The sequence below is a fragment of the Leopardus geoffroyi genome, chromosome D2 (assembly GCF_018350155.1).
Source record: "Leopardus geoffroyi isolate Oge1 chromosome D2, O.geoffroyi_Oge1_pat1.0, whole genome shotgun sequence".
NCBI lineage: Eukaryota > Metazoa > Chordata > Mammalia > Carnivora > Felidae > Leopardus > Leopardus geoffroyi.
The window spans coordinates 55,508,583-55,530,343 of NC_059334.1; the positions used below are offsets into that span (position 1 = coordinate 55,508,583).

The following is a 21,761-nucleotide window of genomic DNA, read 5'->3' on the forward strand; positions in this document are numbered from 1 at the left end:
TGACTTGCCCTAAATCACTAAGCCACTGAAGACCCATGTGGACCAGGAAGCCCCTGTTCCGGTCAAGCTTGCCTATAAAAATGGCTTCGCCTTACATGACCTAAGTAAGCTTTGCTTCAAACACCCAAACGCCAAACGCAACCCCTCTGGGTCTGATGTGGCTCATTCCCAGGGACCTACCAGCTGTATGGCCTCCTTGACTCCATGGATTGAGAGGGCCTCTTGGGCCAAAAGATGAAGAATCCGGTTGCTGTGTGTGGCCTCCTTCCCTCCTTTGAGTAATAAGCCATTACCACTTGCTATAGCCAAGGCTGCCACCTGCAGATCAAAGGGGAGAGAGCAGTGAACCAAAGAGAAAATGCAGTAATAATAACAGCATTCACCGAGCACTTTATATACTATAGTGATTATTATATAATATATTAACAGTGTTTGCTGAGCACTTTTATAAGGCCTGTCATTAGGCCCTTATAAGGCCTAATCTGTTCAAACTTCATGATATTCCAGTGAATTAAATACTTGTTTTATCTCCTGCTTTACAGATAAGGACACTGAAGCCCAGAGAAGTTGGTGACTCCTCAAAGTCTCATAGCTTATAACTGGCAGGGCCAGAAGTCTTGACTCCAGAGCCAAAGCACCCAATCTCAGGAACTAAACTATACAGCTTCCTTAGCACCATTAGCAAAGTAACCTAAGTGGCCAGCGTCACATGGCCCCCTCCCCACTTGGGCCCTGGTGGAGGACAGGGAGCTTAGCTGCCTCTGGTCGAGGCTGGGTGGCCTCTCTGGCCACATCTTCCTCTGGCCCTGTAACTATTCTGAGAGCTCTAAATGTTGGTGCTGAGAACCTGGAGCAGACTAGAGACCCGTCAGACCCTGGACAAGCTGTGGTGATTTCTGGGAAAGGAGCACAAGCAGGGAGCACAGGGTGAGCACAGGAGCCTGAAATGCTTTGCGGTGAATACTCCCTGACATGACCTAAAACCAGCTTGTTCACCAAGGACTCCCATACCACGGGATCTGTCCTCAGCCCCTGGCTGGTGCAGGCACACTGCCCCCTCTGGGCACACACCTGTTTGCAGAAATACTCCAGTGAAAAAGCAGACCACCTAGGAGGAGGGTTAGTTACCCTCTTAAAGCAAAGAGTTAATGACTCTGACCTGATCATCTAAGGCCTAAAGCTTAACTTTTTTTTTAAAGTTTATATACTTATTTTGAGAGAGAGAGAGAGGGAAAGCATGCATGCACTCACACGTGGGGGAAAGGCAGAAAGAGAGGGACAGAGAGAATCCCAAGCAGGTTCTGCACTGTCTGCATGGAGCCCAATGTGGGGCTCGAACTCACGAACTGTGAGATCATGACCTGAGGCGAAACCAAGAGTCTAGGATGCTTAACTGACAGAGCCACCCAGGAGTCCCCTGAAGTTTAACTTTCTGAATGTTCTTGGGATGAATGAAAATCTTCCCATTTTTATAATGTAATAAAAGGAACTTTACTAAAAAACCTTGCCTGAGCATGTTAATCTCAATTAGTGGCTCTTAATCCTTTATTGGTTTTGTTGCTCATGGACCCCTTATAAAAAGTAATGTAAATCTTCTCTATACAAATGCACTAGCACACAGAACTGCATACAATTTTTTACAATGCATGGATTCTGTGATGCCATCCAGAGTTAAGATCCCAGGTGAGGATCCCAGCACCCACCAGGGGCTGAGGACAGACCCCGTGGTATGGGGTGAACAATCTGGTTTTAGGTCATGTCAGGGAATATTTACCACAAAGCATTTCAGGCTCCTGTGCTCACCCTGTGCCCTATGGCAAAGAGGTGCTGTTTTTGTTTTGTTTTTCTTTAGATATTTATTTGTTTATTTTAAGTAGGCTCCATGCCCAACATGGGGCTTGAACCCACAACCCCGAGATCAAGAGCTGCACACTCTACTGACTGAGCTGGCCAGGCACCCCTATTTTATGTTTTTAAATAGATATTCTCTTTGAGATTTTGCGGCTAGTGAAAAGAAAAAGCTGGTATCATCCTACTGGTCAGTCTGGTGGGAAAATTATCCCCAAATTTTAAAGTGTTTAGGGTAACCAGTGGAACAACCCTCTAATGCCACCCTGTATCAAGGCATGGCTTCTTGGAAAAAATCTTTTAAACACATGATTTCTCAACATTAGCCTGTAATATGTCAAATTCCTTAAAGAGGGTTGCATTCTAGTTTTCATTAACTACTGGAAGTTCTTCTTCCTGAGAGATTTACCTACAGGAGGCCATCTGTGACAGTGAGAACAAAGGGGTCTTTTTCACATGGGTAAAACCAGCTACAAGATGAATGACCTTGCAGTAAGCTAGCAGGGTTTCTGTGGTCAGGGAACACAGTGCCCCAGTGAGCGAAGACATACAGAAATGTGCTCCTGCATTGTGCTAGGGAAGATGCATCTGTTATAAGTGTGACAGGAATAGTAACTTCTATAAGCTTCAGTTTCTTCAACTGTAAAATGGACATATGAATACCTACTTTAGAATCGCTGGAAGGATCAATAACATAAATTACTTTAAGAACCACCTGAGAAGTCTCAAAAACTTATCTCTGGGGGAGAAAAAAAGATAAGAACTTCTCACCAAAAAAAGAAAAAAAAGAAAACCATCTTTGGAAGATTTTGGGTCCTGAAAATATATTCTTTCCCTACCCCAATAGCAGGCACATACCTGGGGTAGACAGTCTGGGCGAGACTCAAAGATGACCAGCAGGACTCCAATTGGGACAGTCACTTGTTCTAGCTCCAAGTTTTTGGCAATTCGGGTTCGACGCAAAACACGCCCCACGCTGTCCTGTGAGGAGGCTGCGATCTGCCGTAGACCGATGGCCAGGCTGTTCAATTTAGATGTGGAGAGGCTCAAACGTTTCAGCAGAGGAGCTGCGAGTCTCCCTGAAGAGGTGTGAGGAACACATGATAAAGGAGTGGCTCTGGACAGGCTGCAGCTGCTTTACCGAACACACGGCACTGTGTTAGGAACAGACACGAATTTAGCGGGTCTTGAGAAGACAATGACATGCCACTTAGTTTTTCTAGGGGGCTTTTGGCAGTATATTTCACACGTAAAGGTATGTACACCAATACCCTCTGTGCCAGCAAATTCAATTCCAGAAATTTGTCATTCGCATGAGCAAACTTGCATGTAATGAGGATACTTGTCACAGTATTTATATAATAAAATCAAATTCTGCTTAAACATTTAGACAATGAACTACCAGGCAGTTATTACAAATATCTATATGTACTGACATGGAAAGCTGTCCAGGACATAGTTTTTGAAGAAGATAAACTACAAAAGAGCATGTATGATAATATCCTATTTATCAAATATTGCATATATGCATGTGGAGATGTCTGGAAGCCATCAAGAACAGTGATGATCTCTTTCTGCATTATTTTAATTTTTTATAATGACTGCCTTATTTTTATAATCAGAAGCAATAAAGATGTTTCCTTTTGAAATAAAAACTTAAATAGAATTATAGTAAGTTCACTTTTTTCTTCTTTTTTTAAGTAGGCTTCATGGCCACTGCAAAACCCAACACGGGGCTTAAACTCATGACCCTGAGATCAAGACATGAGCTGAGATTAAGAGTTGGATGCTTAACCAACGGAGCCACCAAGGTGCTCCTAATAATGGTAAGTTCATATTCAGAATTTTCTTTAAATTTAAATACAACTGTTTGCATGGTGTGATTCTCTCTGCACACACACACACATATTCATATATACACATGTATATGTACCAGGGAAAATCGTGTGGAATCACATATCACAAATCATTACTATGGTTAATGCTGAAATGAGATGATGAAAAATTTCTTTCTTTTTTATAGTCACACCCACCAAGATAAAAAAATACAAAGTTTTCTACTTAGGAAAGGAGGAACCTACCTTATATTAAGAAAAAAGCTGAATCATCATTTTACCAACCAATTATATCAACCCGTTTTCTTCACTTTTCCCTATGTGTTAATATCAAGTTTCAAACACAGTGCATGTTAAATGTTACATTCTAGTTTTCCACCTCACAATGCATATTTGCTTTCCATGTTGCCAAAACTGTTATAATTACTACTACATACTCCACTGAGTTGACAGCTTAACACATTTAACCAGACCTATGTTGTTAAACACTGAGGTTGTTTCTAATTTTCAGTGTGATAAATAACCCTGCTCCAAGAATCTTTACATACAGAGCAGTTTTCTCTTCTTGAAATAGTTTCTTATGATAAATTTCCTAAAAAGGGCTTAGCAAGTCAAAGGGGACCACCATGCTCATGTATAGCCAGGACTTTGTTTGTAAGCCATTATGCGTCCTTATGAATTTCCAGAGAGACAGAACTGAGGTCAGAAGTCAGACTTCTGCCAATAACTAATTGTGTGACCTTGAGCAACAGCTTTAACCTCAGTGGGTCTTAATTCTTTTACTTTTTTTTTTAAAAAAAAAAATTTTTTTTTTTTGACGTTTATTTATTTTTGAGACAGAGAGAGACACAGCATGAACGGGGGAGGGGCAGAGAGGGAGGGAGACACAGAATCGGAAGCAGGCTCCAGGCTCTGAGCCATCAGCCCAGAGCCCGACGCAGGGCTCGAACTCGCGGACCGCGAGATCGTGACCTGAGCTGAAGTCGGATGCCTAACCGACTGAGCCACCCAGGCGCCCTTAATTCTTTTACTTTAAAGAACTGTATAAGATTATCATCAAAGATTTCTTCACACAGAAAGGCCTTACTTAGTAGGTGTTGGCTGCTATTAGTGAAATGTCTAAAATAGTCCTCAGTATTTTTCTTTTTTGTCCTGAAACTGCCATAGTATCCATGGCTCATGACCTGTGGGTACAGAAAAAGCTCCTTTGGAGGGCTGTACTAGAGTATCTGGGAAAGGAGCTGGAGATTGTATGCATAATTTGAATACTAGCAAGCTGCCTTTAATAAAAATGATGCATAATATAAAATTTCTTCTATAACAATCTTTTTTTTTTTTACATTCCTAAAAGTTTTTATTTATTTATTAAGAGAGAGAGAGAGAGAAAGAGCATGAGAAGGGGAGGGGCAGAGAAAGAGTAAGAGAGAGAATCCGTAGCAGGCTCCACACAGCGCAGAGCTTAATGTGGGGCTCAAACCCACGAACCATGAGATCATGACCTGAGCTAAAGACAGACGCTTAGCCAACTGAGTCACCCAGGTGCCCCATATAACAATCTTGTCTTTAGGCAGACTACACTATAAGAATTATTAGTAAAACAAAGAACAAAAACCAAAACCAAACCCTCCATAACACTGACTCCAAATCACGTGGTCCTTACCCTCTGCCTCCTCCAAGTCTTTCTTGTTGGCTAACAGGATCTCATCACGCTGGTCCGTCAACAGATCAGCCAGATGATGGATAATCTCTGCTCTCTAGGAAGAAAGGTAAAACAAACAAGCAAATACATTAATCTGAGAAGAACCCATATCATTAAACCTACTCCTCTGAATGAGCCAGGCCTTGCTCCTAAATCCAAAGTCATCATCGACTGAAATCTCCTTACATCCTATCAACCATTACACACCTCAGCTCCCCTCATTTTTTCCTTCCTCTCTCACTACAAATCTCCTTCTACTTCTTGTATTTCTTCCTCTTTTACCATTCCTGATTATTATGATTAGCAGACCACGGCCCAGTAGTGGGGGAAAAGGCACAATGAATTATACAATCAGTCCCCAAACCCAAGATGGGGGCTAGCATTTTGAATTGGCATGATACATACATCTCTGCATACTCAGTTTCACTGGCTATATAATTTATTAAGTAAATTTTGACAATTACTTATTTTGACAATTTTGACAATTACTTATTTAATGAATTCACTCAAAGGGGAAAACCCAGTCCTGGATGCTTGAAGGGACCTCAATCCTTACCCACCTAGGTTAAAAAGTGTGGCAAATCAGTGTGATCACTGAAGAAGCCAAGGGAAGTGGTTTAGAGAGACAGGCTAGGCTCTTCCTTTGCTTTCCTTTCTCTACTTGTAGTTATTTAAAATTTTCTTTTTTCTCAGGCCAAAGTGCTCCCTAGAAAAAATCTAAACACAACATCCTTAACAACACAGGCTTTGAGAAGCCAATCCCCAGCTTCCGTGACTGCCTTGTTTCCAGACCTGCAGTGTCTGCCACTTCACTGTGGGCAGGCCTCTGACTAGAGGGCAGGCTCTGGAGCTTCCATCTAATGGGTAAGTCAGGGGACTCAGATGTGTTAGAATAAGCAGTTTTCCTACATTTCCATGTCCAGTATGTGGCAGGCTTAGGAAACCTCCTTGGTCTCACCATGTTCATGATGTTTTTGATCAAAACATAGTGATAAAAAGCTACCTTAGGCCACAGACTACAAAAGACAAAAGGGAAAATAAAATTTAGAGAGAGAAAAGGCAGAACAAATCTGAATCTCACTTGTAACTAGAATAACTCTGTGGGGACAAGAGGAATGGAGGGGGACATGGCAGCCTTGACTGTGCACTAAGCCTCACAGCATGACTCAGTCTGAAAACCAACTGAACTATTGGCTAAGGTTATTACCTGCTCAGGTTCCAAAGTGGCCAACATCCTTCCTCCTGCTCGAGCCATTTCTCCCTGCTGTTCAACGGTAGGACCTGTAAGAATATTTGCAAACATCAGATCATGGACAGCAACCCAGCACGTGCACAGACTCATAACGTACACAGAATGAACGCTCAGTGTCTTGGTGTGCTTGCTTCCTAGAGGTCACTCAGGCAAATAAAATGGCAAAAGAATACACTAGATTAACTCGGGCATAAACACAAGAAACGTGTCTGTATTTCCGGGGTAAGTTACATCTCGTAGAGTTCTTTTCAATTCCACTTTAGCTTATATTCTCTAATGTGTTTGCATTTCTGAATGTAGGTTATGAGGCAATATCTTTGCGAACAATTGAGAGTACATACCATGTCTTACTGTCTTAAGTGTCTTTGCATTTCTAGGCCTCTAGCATAGGCCTAGCAAATGTTTCTTAAGAGAATGGATGCTCATATTCTTTAACATAGTGGTTTTAGAGAGAATGGGAAGCCTAGTTGGGCAGGTTCGCTAAACTTTACAAAAGCAAAGCAAAGTCCAATTTTTCAAAGAGTGTCTGAAACAATACCGTACTTCAGAATATCAACACGTCAATTTTGTGATCTCTATTCCTAGAGGAGAGCTCAATCTTCGGTCTCATTTAGGCCATGGTGTGACTACTCAATAAGGAACTACTTACCTGCAGGCTTTACTTCAGAAAAGAAGGTGCCAACTTTCTTTCCCTCCACGATGTCTGTGATGACATGTCCAGACACCTTTGGGTGGGTTCCGTTGGCAATAACCACAGAAGTGCCACCTTGCAAAGCCCAGAGGGCCGCTTTCACCTAATAGGAGAGGTTAGATCCCAACATAACATTCAGACTTTTGCAGGGTCTAGTCATCCATACTTTAAACTCGCAAAAAGAGAATACAATGTGATAGTGAGCAATTGAAGTATATGCAGGAATGTTTTGAACAACTCAGAAGCTCTGAAAACACACTCAGCCCTTGCTCTCTCTCTCTCCAGCCCGACTCTGGTACGTGCTGAAGATGAGCCAATCTGCCTTTTGTGCTCAGTGTTCAAAGACTCTCTAGTACTAGGACTCATAACTTCTACATTTGACTTACTGTGCCTCGACATAGTGTCCAGCCTGGTGTTTGACCAGAATCTGATCCTGAGTTCTTTTAACTTTTGTAGATCTCTTTTGTAGGTCTTTGCCATTCCTACAATTGATGCTGTATCTTAAGAGTATTACTTTTTAGAACAATTAATGGGAGAGAAAAATTTTTGGAAGATTTCGTAAGAAATAGTTGAGCGGGGGCACCTGGCTGGCTTCCTCAATAGAGCATGTGACTCTTGATCTCAGGGTTGTGAGTTCGAGCCCCATGTTGGGTGTAAAGATTACTTAAAAAAATAAAAAATCTTGGGGTCCCTGGGTGGCTCAGTCCATTAAGCACCTGACTTATGATCTCAGCTCAGGTCATGATCTCACAGTTTGTGAGTTCCAAGCCCCGCATCAGGCTTTCTGCACTGACAGTGCGGAGCCTGCTTGGGATGCTCTCTCTCCCTTCTCTCTGCCACTACCCCACTCACACTCTCAGTCTCAAAATAAATAAACTTAAAAAAATTTAAGAAAATCTTTAAAGTAGGGGGTGCCTGGGTGGCTCAGTCAGCTAAGCGTCCAACTTTGGCTCAGGTCATGATCCCACAGCTCAGGGTTGAAGCCCCACGTTGGGCTCTGTGCTGACAGCTCAGAGCCTGAAGTCTGCTTCAGATTCTGTGTTTCCCTCCCTCTCTGCCCCTCCCCTACTCGTGCTGTCACTCTCTCAGAATAAACTTAAAAAAATATTATATATAGAGGGAGAGGGAGAGAGGGAGCCTGCCCTTGACGACTTTATAACATGAACACACTATGTAATATTAATGAAGAGAATACATATACAGACATGACAAAATATAGGTACACAATATGCATTATACCTGTATTTAGACATGTGCACATTTAAGTGTGTATGTGCCTAGTATTTTAGCCATTAGCCCCCAAACAATCACAAAAGTCAAAAGGGTAGGGGCACCTGGCTGGCTCAGTCGGAGAAGTGTGCAGCTTTTGATCTTAGGGTCGTGGGTTCTAGCCCCATGTTGGGTGTAGAGATTACTTAAATAAATAAAACTTTAAAAAAAAAGCAAAAAGGGTAAAATATTGTTTGGTTTTTTTAGCTGTTATAGGCAGTAACAGCATCAGACCCTTACCTTGGCTTCCATGCCACCCATGCCTACTCTTGACTTGGTTCCAAAGGTCACAGACTGCTGATCTCCGGGATAAAATATATCAATGAGCTTTGCGTCATCTGACCCTGGGGGGCTGTCAAAGAGACCTAAAAAGTAGACAAGAGTTGGCAGTATTGCTTTAATGGAAGGCATGCCCCCCAAGACAGACATCCCCCTGGGCACTTGCCAACCACTCTGTACGTGACTGATCCAGATGAAGTCTGTGTTCTACCAGCTCTAACCAGAAAAGAGAACAAGTGATCTGTATAGTCCACCCATGCTGAAAAGCAGCAACAGGACTTTCCATACATACTTTTATATTCTGTTTGCCAGCATCACAGCATGTCCATATCCTTGGTGCAACACTTATCAGCCCTGCCCACTCCACTGTCTACTGGGAAGCTGTCCTCACCTCTGCCACTGCTACTTAAGATGCTGAATTAAGGAAGTAACTGAAAAAGATGAGTGGCTACTGCAGAAACAGTGTAGTAGCCATATACTATAATGTGACTATTTCCAAGTGGGATGAAATGCGAGACAGGTTTTCATGAACTCTCACAGCATCCTTTGAAACAGTCATTAATTATAATCCCTGTGTTATGGGGAAGTCATTGTGAAGGTTATGCTGAGTCAGCAGAAGAGCATACAACTCTCGGCATTCAGTCTGGACTTATCACCATAAAGCCTATGTCCCTTTTATAGCTGAGTAGAGTAACATAAAATATGAGTTACATGAAATGTTATATGCATACAATCCAAGATTAAAAATCTTCACCATTTCACTTGTAAACACAGCCAGTCGGAGCCTTGGAAAGAAAAATGAAGGGCCTGTGAAAATGGAGTCACATCAAGGCCTAAGTACAGGGAGGAACTGCCTGGGGTTGGGGACTGGCTCAAGGACATGTGGGCAGGGATGTTTTTGGTTTAAGTTACTACTTTTCCTATGTGAAAATACAGCCCTCTCTGCTTCACATTCTAAATCTCTAATGCAATACTGCTATATGCATCCCCTCCAGGAAAAGGGGAGTCAGAGGAGTGAGGGAATCAGGGTCCGGTATAGAATGCAGCAGTGCTAACCATGGGCAGCAATTACAGGGAGAGAAAAACTACCTCTCCAACCCCTGTCCATTGCAACCCAGCACTCCATGGCTCCTGGACTCAGGGATGGAATTTTCTCAGAAGGCACTACGATATGAGATCACAGGCTTGGATTCTGACGCTATTTTGGTTTCATACAAAAATAACACAGGCAAGGTTATACAATCCTAAGCCAAAGTTTCTCCAGAGATGCTGAGGAGTGCCTAGAGTTCTAATAGTCTGCCTACTCCTCTTTTTCCCTTATAGCAGCTTCTTAAAGCCACCAAGAGCATATTCAAAATTCTATTATTGTGCTAAAAATCAACATTCAATGGATAACTAATTAAAAGTTAATAGCACAAGCCTGTTTTTTGTACATTCATGTACATTTGCACACAAATGTGGATAGCAGCATTAGTTATAAATGCTCACATGTCTATCAACTGATGAATGGGTAAATAAAATGTGGTGTATCTACATGGTGGAGTATTGTTTGGCAATAACAAGAAAGTACTGACTGACATATGCTATCAACACTGATGACCAATTTTGGTGTTCAAGGCTGTATTAAAAATGTTTACTAGAGGGGCACCTGGCTGGCTCAGTCGGAAGAGCACGTGACTCTTGATCTCAGGGTCATGAGTTTGAGCCCTTGTTCAGTGCAGAGACTACTTAAAAAAAAAAAAAAGTTTACTAGACTCTAGTTGAAATTGGGTTTTATGTATTAATCTCTCAAACTCATGTCCTTTACCTTACAATGTAGTATAGAAGAGAGGAAGAGTGTAGATTTTTAAACTGAACAGATTTAGTTGTGAAACCAGCCTCTGGTACTATGTGAATCTGGATACACCATTTAACTGGTGTGAATGTAATTTTTAATTTCTTCATCTGAGTAACTAAGCTAAGCTACCTGCTTTGCAGGATTGCTATAAGGATTCAATAAATTGACATTTATAAAACACCTAACACAGTATTTAAGCATAGTAGAAATTCAATATAAATCTGTTGAGGGGCGCCTGGATGGCTCAGTCAGTTGGGCGTCCGACTTCAGCTCAGGTCATGATCTCATGGTCCGTGGGTTCGAGCCCTGCATTGGGCTCTGTGCTGTCAGTTCAGAGCCTGGAGCTTGCTTCGGATTCTGTGTCTCCCTCTCTCTCTGCCCCTCCCCCACTCATGCTCTGTCTCTATCAAAAAATGAATAAACGTTAAAAAAATTTTTTTTTTTAAAAATGTGTTAACTGAAAAGCCTTCATCTCCAGAGTGGCTCATTCTTACCCCAACCTAGCTGTTCCTGTCCTGAGATTTCAAACTTACAGTGGATAAACATGGTACCAAGATTTCTTATAGGTAAAAATACTGACATGCAAGTATGATATATCGAACTTCCCACATGGGCAGAAGACAGATCAACCCATCTATATCTGCCTCTGCTTCCGCTAGGCAGGCCCCCGCCCTTAATCTTGCACCACTAGAGTATAAACTGGAAAACAAGTCCTGCCAAAGAAACCTGCCTTGGGTATGGGTTGGAAACTAAATAGGTTTTCCTGATCTCCTGGGAATGTAATGGTGGACTTTTGGGATCCTGTAGGTTTGGCCTATTTTTAGACACAGCTACCATATTCCATATGGGTCAAAATGTAAAATGGACATAGCTTAGGAAAGTGAGAATAGTGAATGGAGAGTCAAATTGGAGCCAAGAGGGACCCTTCTTTGAGGAAGGGGAAAGCAGAGAAAAACAGATTAACACATGAGACCACGGTGGCCCCATAGCTTGGAATTCTGCAGTGGCTCCCATTTAACGTGTCTCATGATTTATATTACAAACTGAAAGTGATTAAAACCACAATGAAATAGCATTTCACACCCACTAGGATGGCTATAATGAAAAGGCAGATTATAAGGGTAAGTGTTGGCAAGGATGTGGAGAGACTAGAGCCCTCATATGGAGCTGGCAGGAATGTAAAATAATGCAGCTGCTTTGGAAACCAGTCTGGCACTTCTTCAAAAGGCTAAACGCATACAGAATTACCAAATGATCAATTCTGCTCCTAGGTAAACAAAAAACATGTTCACACAAAAATGTGTACATGAATGTTCACAGCAGCATAATGTCTATCAACCAATGAATGGGTAAATACAATGTGGTGCATATACACAATGGAGTATTCTTTGAGAATAAAAAGAAAAGGAATACTGACAGATGCTGTAACATTGACGAACCTTGAAAACATTATGCTAAGTGAAGAAAACCAGTCACCAAGGATCACATACTGAAGATTCCACTAATGTAAAACGTCCAGGATAGGCAAATCCACAGAGACAGAAAGTAGATGAGAGGCTGCCTAGGGCTGGAGAATTTGGGGGGAAGTGAGGAGTGATCACTGATGGGTATGGGGTGATACAATGTGGTGATAAAAATGTTCTAAACCTATTGTTAGGGTTGAGCCACTGTATGAATACACTAAAAATCAATGAACTAAGTCTTAAATAGGTGAACTATTGGTTCACTATGGTATGTGAATTATACCTGTATAAAGCTGTTCTAAAAAAACAAAAGTGCCTGGAAATGACAACATTTCAGCATTCAAACTGCATCTCCCAGACTCCCCCACCTTCTTTTGAGCCATAAAAACCCTCTGTCAGACCATATGGCTCAGAAAATAAGGGTCTATATTTTTAAAAAATCAGAAGGACTCAAACAAAGACGGGAATTCATGTGCTCACGCATTTAGTATTTAAAACAAAAGTTGGATAAAAGGAAAAGGCATTACTTTGTACCTTCTACATCTGAAAGAACAATCAAGAGGTCAGTTTTCATTTCCACAGCCAGACGGGCAGCCAGGCTATCATTATCTTTAACACTAATAACCTGGAATGCAGGTAAAAAGTCATTAAGTGAGTGAACTACACAGTTCAAAAAGACATTCACAGAAGCACTCTGCTAGGTTCTGGCAGGCAAAGTTAATGATGGAATGCACAGATGACAGCTCTTGTAGGCCCCCCCTGTCTGCAAAACACTGCGCCTCCTGGCCACCCCACTTCCAAACATGCACCTGGCACACACAAGCCACGCTCATAGCACCATACGAAATCACTACTGCACCTCACCCTGTTGAATGAGACCCCCTGACTTCAGACGAGCTTATGCAGCCCCCGCTCCATGAGGCCAGCTTCTCTCCCAATCTTTCCATCTTGTTTATGCCAAACTTCCAGTGTTAGTACATGCAGCATAGCGTGGCATTAGTCTCCAGCATGCTCAACCCTTAGGAATATTTTACCCACATTTACCCCCTGGAGATCACTATTGGGCTCAGCTGGGGGCACGACAGCATCATTTGTGTTGACAATGGGAACGATGTTCATTCGGAGGAGCTCATGAAGTGTCCCATTAAGGTTCCGGCGCTTCTGCTCATCATGGAAATCCAAGTTGGTCACCAAAATCTGAAAGTAATTAAATGCATCCAAAAATGCAGGAAGGAGGAAAATTACGAACTTCCTAGCAGCGACATACAAAAAATGCTAAGAGGAGAGGAGTTAAACTCTAGATTTCTGGATCCCATACACATCGGAATGGAGCACACATCTTTGGATGCTCATCCAATTCTTTTAGAGATGGGAAAAATTAATCACTTGGGATATTAAAGGATGCTCAAGACTTCTTGTAAAAGTACTTCAATTCTCAGAGAGCTACTAAATCTTTTCCATTTACAGGATTAAGAAAATTAACCTATAAGGGGCACCTGGGTGGCTCGAGTCGGTTAAGCATCTGACTTCAGCTCAGGTCATGATCTCATGGTTTGTGAGTTCGAACCCCACATGGGGCTCTGTGCTGACAGCTCAGAGCCTGGAGCCTGCTTTGGATTCTATGTCTCCCTCTCCCTCTCTGCCCGACTCCTGCTTGTACTCTGTCTCCCTCTGTCTCTCAAAAATGAATAAACATTAAAAACAAATTAAAAAAAATTAACCTGTGAACTTTATGGGGCACCTGGGAAGCTCAGTTAAGCATCTGAACTCTTGATTTCAGCTCAGGTCACAATGTCATGGTTTGTGAGTTTGACTCCCACATCAGACTTTGTGCTGACAGCATGGAGCCCGCTTGGGATTCTCTTGCTAGCCCTCTCTGCCTCTCCCCTGCTTGCACATGTGCATACTCTCTCTCAAAATAAATAAATAAACATTATAATTAATGTATGAATTCTAGAGAGATACACTTTGGGGGAAGTGATTAATTGCTAAAATATCTCTGTATCTAGCATCTGATTCAGGGGCTGGCCTCAGAAGGCACTGAAATATTTCGTGAGTGAGTCAAAGAATGGTTTGCTCTGTTCGGAGAAGTGTATGAGACAAAATGGAATAGGCCTGTGTGGCCACTGTTGCTCGGCAACTGACCACTGGTGCCGTTAACACAGACTGTGTTTGAGCATGTGGGATTGGTCAGAGAGATTTATAGAGGTGAGTCTTCAGTCACAAACTGAAAGAAGAGCTGGATGTAACTTAGTTCAGCACAGGGGATGAGCATAAGGTGTTCAAAGGTACAGTGGCGAGCTGGGTATGGGGGTGGGCAGACAGCTCTGCTTCCTTGCTTACCTCAGAGTATTAGGCAATAGTTAGCAGGAGAGAAGGTAACTGAGAACAACAGCAAGAAACTAATGGCAATAAGCCCTGAAACTCATAAATCAATGTTTCAATGAAATCCGTCAAATGTTTAAGAAAGAAGGGTTCTTGCAATGTAGGGTAGGTTGAAGAAGGAAAGGCTGCAGGCAGACTGTCAAGAGGTAAGGTACCCAAACAGTAACAGTGGGAATGGTTAAGCCCTGAGCTAGGGTCTGGCTATGGGAACTGAGAAGATAACAGCAGCCTTAATGACATATAAAATGTAGGTGAGGAAGATAAAATGGTAACATGACTAAAGGAAATAATTCACTCACTCAAAATTTGTTCAGTCCTTTAGAAATGTCAGGCCCTTCATGAGCTGCTGAGCTAGAGAATAAAACTGTTGACGGTTTGGGGAAAGTGGAATGGGGCACATCTTTTGTAAGAATAGATCATGAACTCCTTTTCAGGAAAGTCCAGTCCTGCAGGAAAAACAGGACTGGGTCAAACAGAACATATAGATTCTAGCCATGCAGGTGAAAGGTCAAATGATAAAGTAAATGTGTGTAGGAGAGGCAAATAGGAGGTATAAAAGTCCAGTGAAAATACTTGTTGCTCAAATAGTTTAACAAAAAAGGGATAGAAGACGAGAGCCCTAAAGAGAGAAAAGTATGTCTGTGGAGAAGGGCAGTCTGTTAAGATGCACATTAATTTCATTTCTATGAAGAAAAAATAAGCTGCTGTACTTAAGTCTTTAACATGACAAACAACTTAGTAGAGATTTCCAAAAGCCACTGATAATGGTCTTTACAACAGGATTACTAAAGACAACAAGAAACCATAGGAGAAAGTACAAAGGGCAAAGATTTGTTGCAGTAAGATCCCCAGGGAAGGCAAACATGTGACAGAGAAGGGCCCATGGATGGATGCCTGCTGGAATGGAGGGGACAGAACTCTTCCACATCAATGTTAATGGAAGCCATGGCTGACATGCAGTGACTTTTAAAGCTACTTTCATTACAACAAACCAAAAAACCTGAAAAACCATCATACATGGGAAAAACAAAAGCACAGATCCTAGACCTAAGTTTCCTCATCTGGCTCCAGGCACTTATAAAAAACATTAAAGACTGAAACTATCATTGGATTGTGGAAAAGAGAGCTGACAATAATGGGTGACAGAAATGAAGATTTCTATTGTATTCATACTAACAGGAAAAAAAAAATCTAAGACAGTGGGGTCCTCAGCTATAGGCAACAGGTGGACAAGTCCATGACTTTCTGTTTCAGCTCACTTCACTCAAGGACATTCTGGCACAATACCACAACATCACTGTGGATAACACTGTGAAGATTATGGAGAAAGAGAAGAGCAGCAGGAAATGAAAGAGCAAAACCTGACAGGATATATACATATAACATCACCTATGTCAAATAACATCTGTGTAAATGTGGGATCAGAGGCAGCAAAGGTGTCTGAAGATAGTAACTTGGGGAGTTCAATTTTTTCAGTTGTTTTGTGAAGTGACTATTAGCTGCTTTGTAACATTTACATGTTTCTAGTGTGTAGTTGTATGGATGATTAAAAATACAATTGAAAAAGTACAATGTGGAAAGAAGGCTCTAGAACATTTGGAGCAACCACTAAAAATGTAGAAGTTCCATAAGGACTGGAACCATGGTTGATTTGTTCACCACAGTATCCCCAATGCCTAGCATACTTCTTGGTACACTGTAAGTGCTCAATAAATATTTGCTGAATGAATGAAAAGCCACCAAAAGCATCTTTCTTTCCTTCAGTGCTTATTAGAAATTTATTGTAGAAGGCAACCAGGTGCAAAGAGAGGCAAGCCACCTGAAGTCAAAGAAGCCCATGAAATAAAGACGTCTAACTTTTCTGTCTTCAGGAAAAGTATAAGCACTTAGAGTAGTAGCTAGAAGAATTATCAGTATAGGGGTGCCTGGGAAGCTCAGTCGGTTAGGCATCTGACTTCGGTTCAGGTCATGATCTTGCGGTTAGGGAGTTTGAGTCCCATGATGGGCTCTGTGCTGACAGCTTGGAGCCTGGAGCCTGCTTCCGATTGATTCTGTCTCCCTCTCTCTCTGCCCTTCCCCTGCTCACTCTCTCTCAAAAATGAATAAAAAACATTAAAAAAAAAGAATTATTAGTACCATAACAAGTACTAACAATTACTGAGAATGACACTACGTTAAATGTTTTCCATGTGATTTTCTCATTGACTTTTTCCAAAAACCCTCTCAAGTAGGCACTGATATTATCTTCTTTTTTCATATGAGGAGACTGAAGCACAAAAAAGTTAGACCAAAAGACTTTCTCCAGGTTTCCCAACTAACAAGTGATGGAGTTAAGACTGTATCTTGGCAGTCTGGCTCTAGAGCCCCCGCTCATCACCCTCTTGCTCCACGGCAATCACTCTCACGGGCCCCACACCTCTCTAAAAAGGTGAGTCTCTCACCTGGGCGGCACAGATGCTGTACTGGGTAAACATGGCCTCATACAAGGCCATCAGCCCACTCTGTCCGGCGGCTGCACAGGCTCGTGCTTCTAAGACTGGAATTGCCTGTAACACACAAATAGATATGGTGTGACTGGGAGTGAGGGAAGGAGGCCTGCGGACCCGTTACAGGGTGTGGGGAAGCACCACTCACCATCTCTTTCAACTGGTTCTGCCCTGAGTGCAGGGCCTGCCGCACGCTCTGAGACAGAAGGATCTCATGGCGCAAGCGTTGCTTGCCAAAGGCCACGGCTCCACTGGTCACCAGCATCATCTCTCGGCCTTGATTCTGTAGCACTGACACCTGACATCAACGAAGGAAAAGGCACCACAAATCACTGTTATCATCTCCTTCCTCTCTTCAGAGAGGTAGAGTCTACCTTACCGGCACAAGAGACTCAGGTAGGGTAGACAGACAATTGGGTGGATCCCAGATGCTGGCTTATGGACCAGCTGGGCTGGCTGCGAAGAATCACCCAGGTTGTTTGGTAAAAATACAGATTCCTACATGCTGCCTCAAATCTGATGAGGAGGTAGCAGAGATCAGAAATTTTTAATAAGGAGATTCTGGTGTGCAGGCAGATTTGACATCCACAGAACTTGATGGTATCTGTTGGAATCTATAATGCAGAAGGCCTAGTTGTTCCAGAAAAAGAAGTCTAAGAATTGCAGTGTAAACTTAGCAAATGGCTTCTTAGGTTCTAAGGTATAACCTGGGAGATTGAGGCTCTTTCTGTGGTATGTTGATCCCTATGAGTCCCCTTGGGCTAAAGCAGGGACAGATGCTGACCTTGCCCTGCTTTGTCTACCTAGAACTAGCTGTGGTCACTTTGTTCCCTACTTTGGACAGATCTACATTGAAAGAATCAAAGATTCAAGCTGCAAATAGAGTCCATATTCCTAACATGTCCATTCTTCCTGATGTTTGAGCCCTATAAGCTGGCTCAGAAACTCACAAACACCTGTGATAAACCATGATTATAAAAAATAACTTTTTACAGTAGAAAATTTCATATTTAACCATAGTGGTAAAAACAGTTTTATAAATCCCCATGTACCCATCACCTAGCTTCAACAACTATCTCTCAGGGCAATTTCCCACTCTGTAGTACTGCCTTTACAGCTAGCCTCCCCATTATTTTAATACAAACAAATCCCAGGCCCTAGATATATTATTTCATCTATAAATATTTCAGCAGTACTGTAATTGCTAAAAGACAGGGAATATATATGCATAGCCCCCCCCCCCCCCAAAGAAAAACCACTGTCACCAGAACATTTCAATTAACTCTCTAATATAAAAGATCCAGGGGTGCCTGGGTGGCTCAGTCGGTTAAGCGTCCAACTCTTGGTTTTAGCTCAGGTCATGATCTCACAGTTTGTAAGTTTGAGCTCCACATTGGGCTCTGTGCTGACAGCATGGAGCCTGCTTGGGATTCTATCTCCCTCTCTCTCTGTCCCTCCCCTCTGCCTCTCTATCCCTGTTTCTCAAAAATAAATAAACATTAAGGAAATACATATATATAAAAGATCTGATCAGTGTTCACATTGACCCAATTTTTTTAGCTTGTCAAATGACTGAGGGGACCAGAGATGGGAAGTTCAAACGAGAGTATAGTTATTCTTGAGGCCTCCTAGGAGAGTTGGTACTAAGCCTGAGCCTTCATGAGTGGTAGGATTTGCAGCAACAGAGGGGAAATGTTCCCTGCTGCTAAGTGCACAGTGTGAGTGGTGCCCATGGAGTTGTGTGATTCTAAGGAAGGGGAGGCTCTATGAGTGAATTCCAGGTGGGGGACAAGGACAGAAATGAGTACGTCATGTTGGTGGGCCAGAGAGGAAGTAAGCCTGAAAGTGGTGGTGGTCTCACCAGAGAGAATGGGAAATGAAGTGGATCATTTCATTAGGCAAGAAGCCATGTAGAGAAATTGTGGTGGTCTCCAAAGCAGACTGAAGATATTGTGCAGAGGAGAAACTTGATGAAAACAGTGGGAAGACTCCAGTAATGATTTGCTTAGGTCGCCAGATACCCACAGACCTCATGGAAGGGCTTTCTAGATCAGGGCACTACTAATATGCAGAGTCAACTGTCTTATCCAAGGCATCTGACCATGATAGACAGACTCAGGAGCCAACAAAGTGGCCTCCACTGGCTGGCCAAAGATTGCAAGATACGAACATCAATAAAGGTTTGGGCCCACTTGCTTGATTACTTACTGCCTTGAACAATCACCTAAGTGCTTTGGAAGTCCTGATTCTGGCTCCCCAAGGGCAGAGATAACAGTTACACGTCTGTGAAGTCTCTCACAATGTAGCCTTTTTATACATATCTGTTCAACTGAATTGATCTGATGGACGAAATCTGAGAGGCTGACTTGATAAAACTGCTTAATACAAAAAATATTGAAAAGAAAATTCCATCAAGTTTTAGTTAGCAGTCACCAACTCATCAGAGAAATTGTTTTTTAAAAACTAAAAATATGGTCATGGAGGACACAGTTGAGTTACAGATAGAATGAAAAAGTTCTAGTTTTATCTCTGTAATGCCTGGATGTCTGGTTTTTGACTCTCGGTCAGGAGCTGGCAAACTATACGCAGCAAGTCAAATCTCACCTGCACCTGGTTTTGTAAATAAACTTTTTACTAGAACACAGCTATGTCCATTCATTTACATATTGTCTATGGTTGCTTTTGTGCTACAATGGTAGAGACATGTATTTGAGACAGAGACCATCTGGCCTACAAAGCCTAAAATGTTTACTATCTGGCCTTCTGTAGAAAAAGTTTCCTATAGAAAAGTTTACTGATACCTGCTCTTGGCAAAGATAGGTAGTGGATCTGCAATGTGATGTTTAAAGTCTAAAAGTCCCATGTCGACCCCTAAGGTCAGTTTCTTTACTGATAGTCTACAGTCAGCCTGGCTTGTTGGCATAGTCAGTGGGACATAAAATCCCCAATGGAAACTTCTGCTTGGAGCCCTTCCAAAGGTTAAGTAAGATTCCCTGTATAAAGATCTCTTTGTGATTCGATGTGAAACAGACTGTGCAAATAAATACCTTGGGGGGCTTGTGCACAGATGTCTCTCGGACACCCGATGCTTGCTTGTACTCTCTCTCTCTTGCTGCCTTATATCCTTTGCCTTTAAATGAAAGTCTTACATGGGTATCTCTGTGGAGTTTGATAAGTCTTTTCAAATATCTGAACTTGGAAAATCTTTGCAATGATAGCTCATATTTATTTCAATATTATTGGCCTAATTAAAAAATAAAAGGCTTAGCAAAACAGGAACAAAAAAAAAGCTTAGCAAAACAGGAACAAAAAAAAGCTCAACATCCATCTGGATACTCAACCCTGACTACGTGTTAGTCACCCAGGGAACTTTAAAAATCCAGGTGCTTGAGCCCCACCCCAGAGACTGAGCGTGAAGCCAGGCCCCTTAGACAATTTTAATGTGCAGGCAGAATTAAGAATTACTGACATGTACAGCTCCTTATCACTAAGAAGCCTGAGGCCATGAAATGCATGAAATCAACTTTACTCCTTGACATCCCCCTTTGCTTGCCCTGGGATGTTGGGTCCACTGGTATCTTCACTAGCAAAGGGAGTTTTCAGATTGTGTTAAATCTATTACACTCAGAGTACTTTTACAAGCTGATAAACCTGAACTGATGGTTAGGGTGGGTTGGGAATAAAGTCAGGGCTGAAAAAGACAAACAAACAAAACTGAACTGAGAGCTTAAAAACTCCATTATTATTTTTGTTCACGAGAATTTTCCATCTTGGCAATTACCTGCTCAACAATAGATGCCAGGCGCCCCAGTGCAAGGCCACACTCATCCCCCCGGGTTACTACGGCACTTCCAAGTTTCACCACGATTCTCTTGGCATGCTTCAGCTCACTGCGGTGGGCAAAAGACTTGCCATGTGTACGACTGAGGGGGACAGTGATAAAAGGGATGTTGCTCCAAGAACGAACATGTCTGATGGCTGAAGGCTGGACACGGTCTGTAGCTCCCAAAGTCAAATGCGAGCAAAAAGAGAAATGTATAACTTCTCATTAAAAAGATAAATATACAATATTAATCAGTTTAGCCAAAAAAATAGCTTTATCATTCTTGATGGAGTAAAATCAGTATATCAAAAGGCAGTATATCCAGCATGTTCTTATTCCAGTATTGTGTGGAGTTTATACCCAGTACAGGTCCCAGATACACTCAAACACTGTGAGGAGTTTAAACAAAACAATCTTTCCTGAAGACATGTTGGCAAAATATATCAAAAGTCTTAAAAATGTTCACATCTTTTGATGCAGTAATTCTAAGTTCAAAAATTTATTCTGGGGTGCTTGGGTGGCTTAGTTGAGCGTCTGACTTCGGCTCAGGTCATGATCTCACCACTTGTGAGATCGAGCCCCGTGTCGGGCTCTGTGCTGACAGCTCAGAGACCGGAGCCTGCTTCGGATTCTGCGTCCCGCTCTCTCTCTGCCCCTCCTTCACTCATGCTCTCTCTCTCTCTCTCTCTCTCAAGAATAAATAAAACATTAAAAAAAAATTTTTTTAATTTATTCTAAGAGACCAACTGGAGATGGAGACAGATTAATCACAAGCCTGTTCATCAGTGTTATACATAATAGGAAAAATCACAAGTGGAGTAAACACCAAAAAAAGTCAGAAGGATTAATGAACTTTGTAAGAATTTTTAATAACATAGGAAAACGCTCATGATA

General features: G+C 42.1%; 1 protein-coding gene and 1 long non-coding RNA gene across 7 annotated transcripts in view; one reads left to right on the forward strand and one right to left on the reverse strand.

The window, feature by feature from the left end:
• The window catches only part of ALDH18A1 (aldehyde dehydrogenase 18 family member A1), a 41,127-nt gene that overhangs the window by 8,826 nt on the left and 10,540 nt on the right, over window positions 1-21,761 (reverse strand). Inside the window, exons 3-13 of one of the 6 annotated variants that reach the window (XM_045438344.1) lie at window positions 20,826-21,040; window positions 17,193-17,342; window positions 17,000-17,104; window positions 13,212-13,370; window positions 12,708-12,798; window positions 8,835-8,959; window positions 7,284-7,428; window positions 6,590-6,663; window positions 5,344-5,437; window positions 2,707-2,927; window positions 181-318 (exon numbers count right to left, since the gene is read on the reverse strand). In XM_045438344.1, the coding sequence (XP_045294300.1) occupies window positions 181-318; window positions 2,707-2,927; window positions 5,344-5,437; window positions 6,590-6,663; window positions 7,284-7,428; window positions 8,835-8,959; window positions 12,708-12,798; window positions 13,212-13,370; window positions 17,000-17,104; window positions 17,193-17,342; window positions 20,826-21,040 (1,517 nt within the window). Of the gene's footprint in view, window positions 1-180; window positions 319-2,706; window positions 2,928-5,343; window positions 5,438-6,589; window positions 6,664-7,283; window positions 7,429-8,834; window positions 8,960-12,707; window positions 12,799-13,211; window positions 13,371-16,999; window positions 17,105-17,192; window positions 17,343-20,825; window positions 21,050-21,761 lie in introns of all 6 variants that reach the window. The other 5 variants (XM_045438345.1, XM_045438346.1, XM_045438342.1 and 2 more) reach the window with 5 other exon arrangements.
• On the forward strand, window positions 8,809-16,416 carry LOC123576865. The gene is made up of 3 exons (XR_006701615.1): window positions 8,809-8,976; window positions 10,535-10,546; window positions 16,407-16,416. It is a non-coding gene; the product is annotated as an uncharacterized LOC123576865 (long non-coding RNA).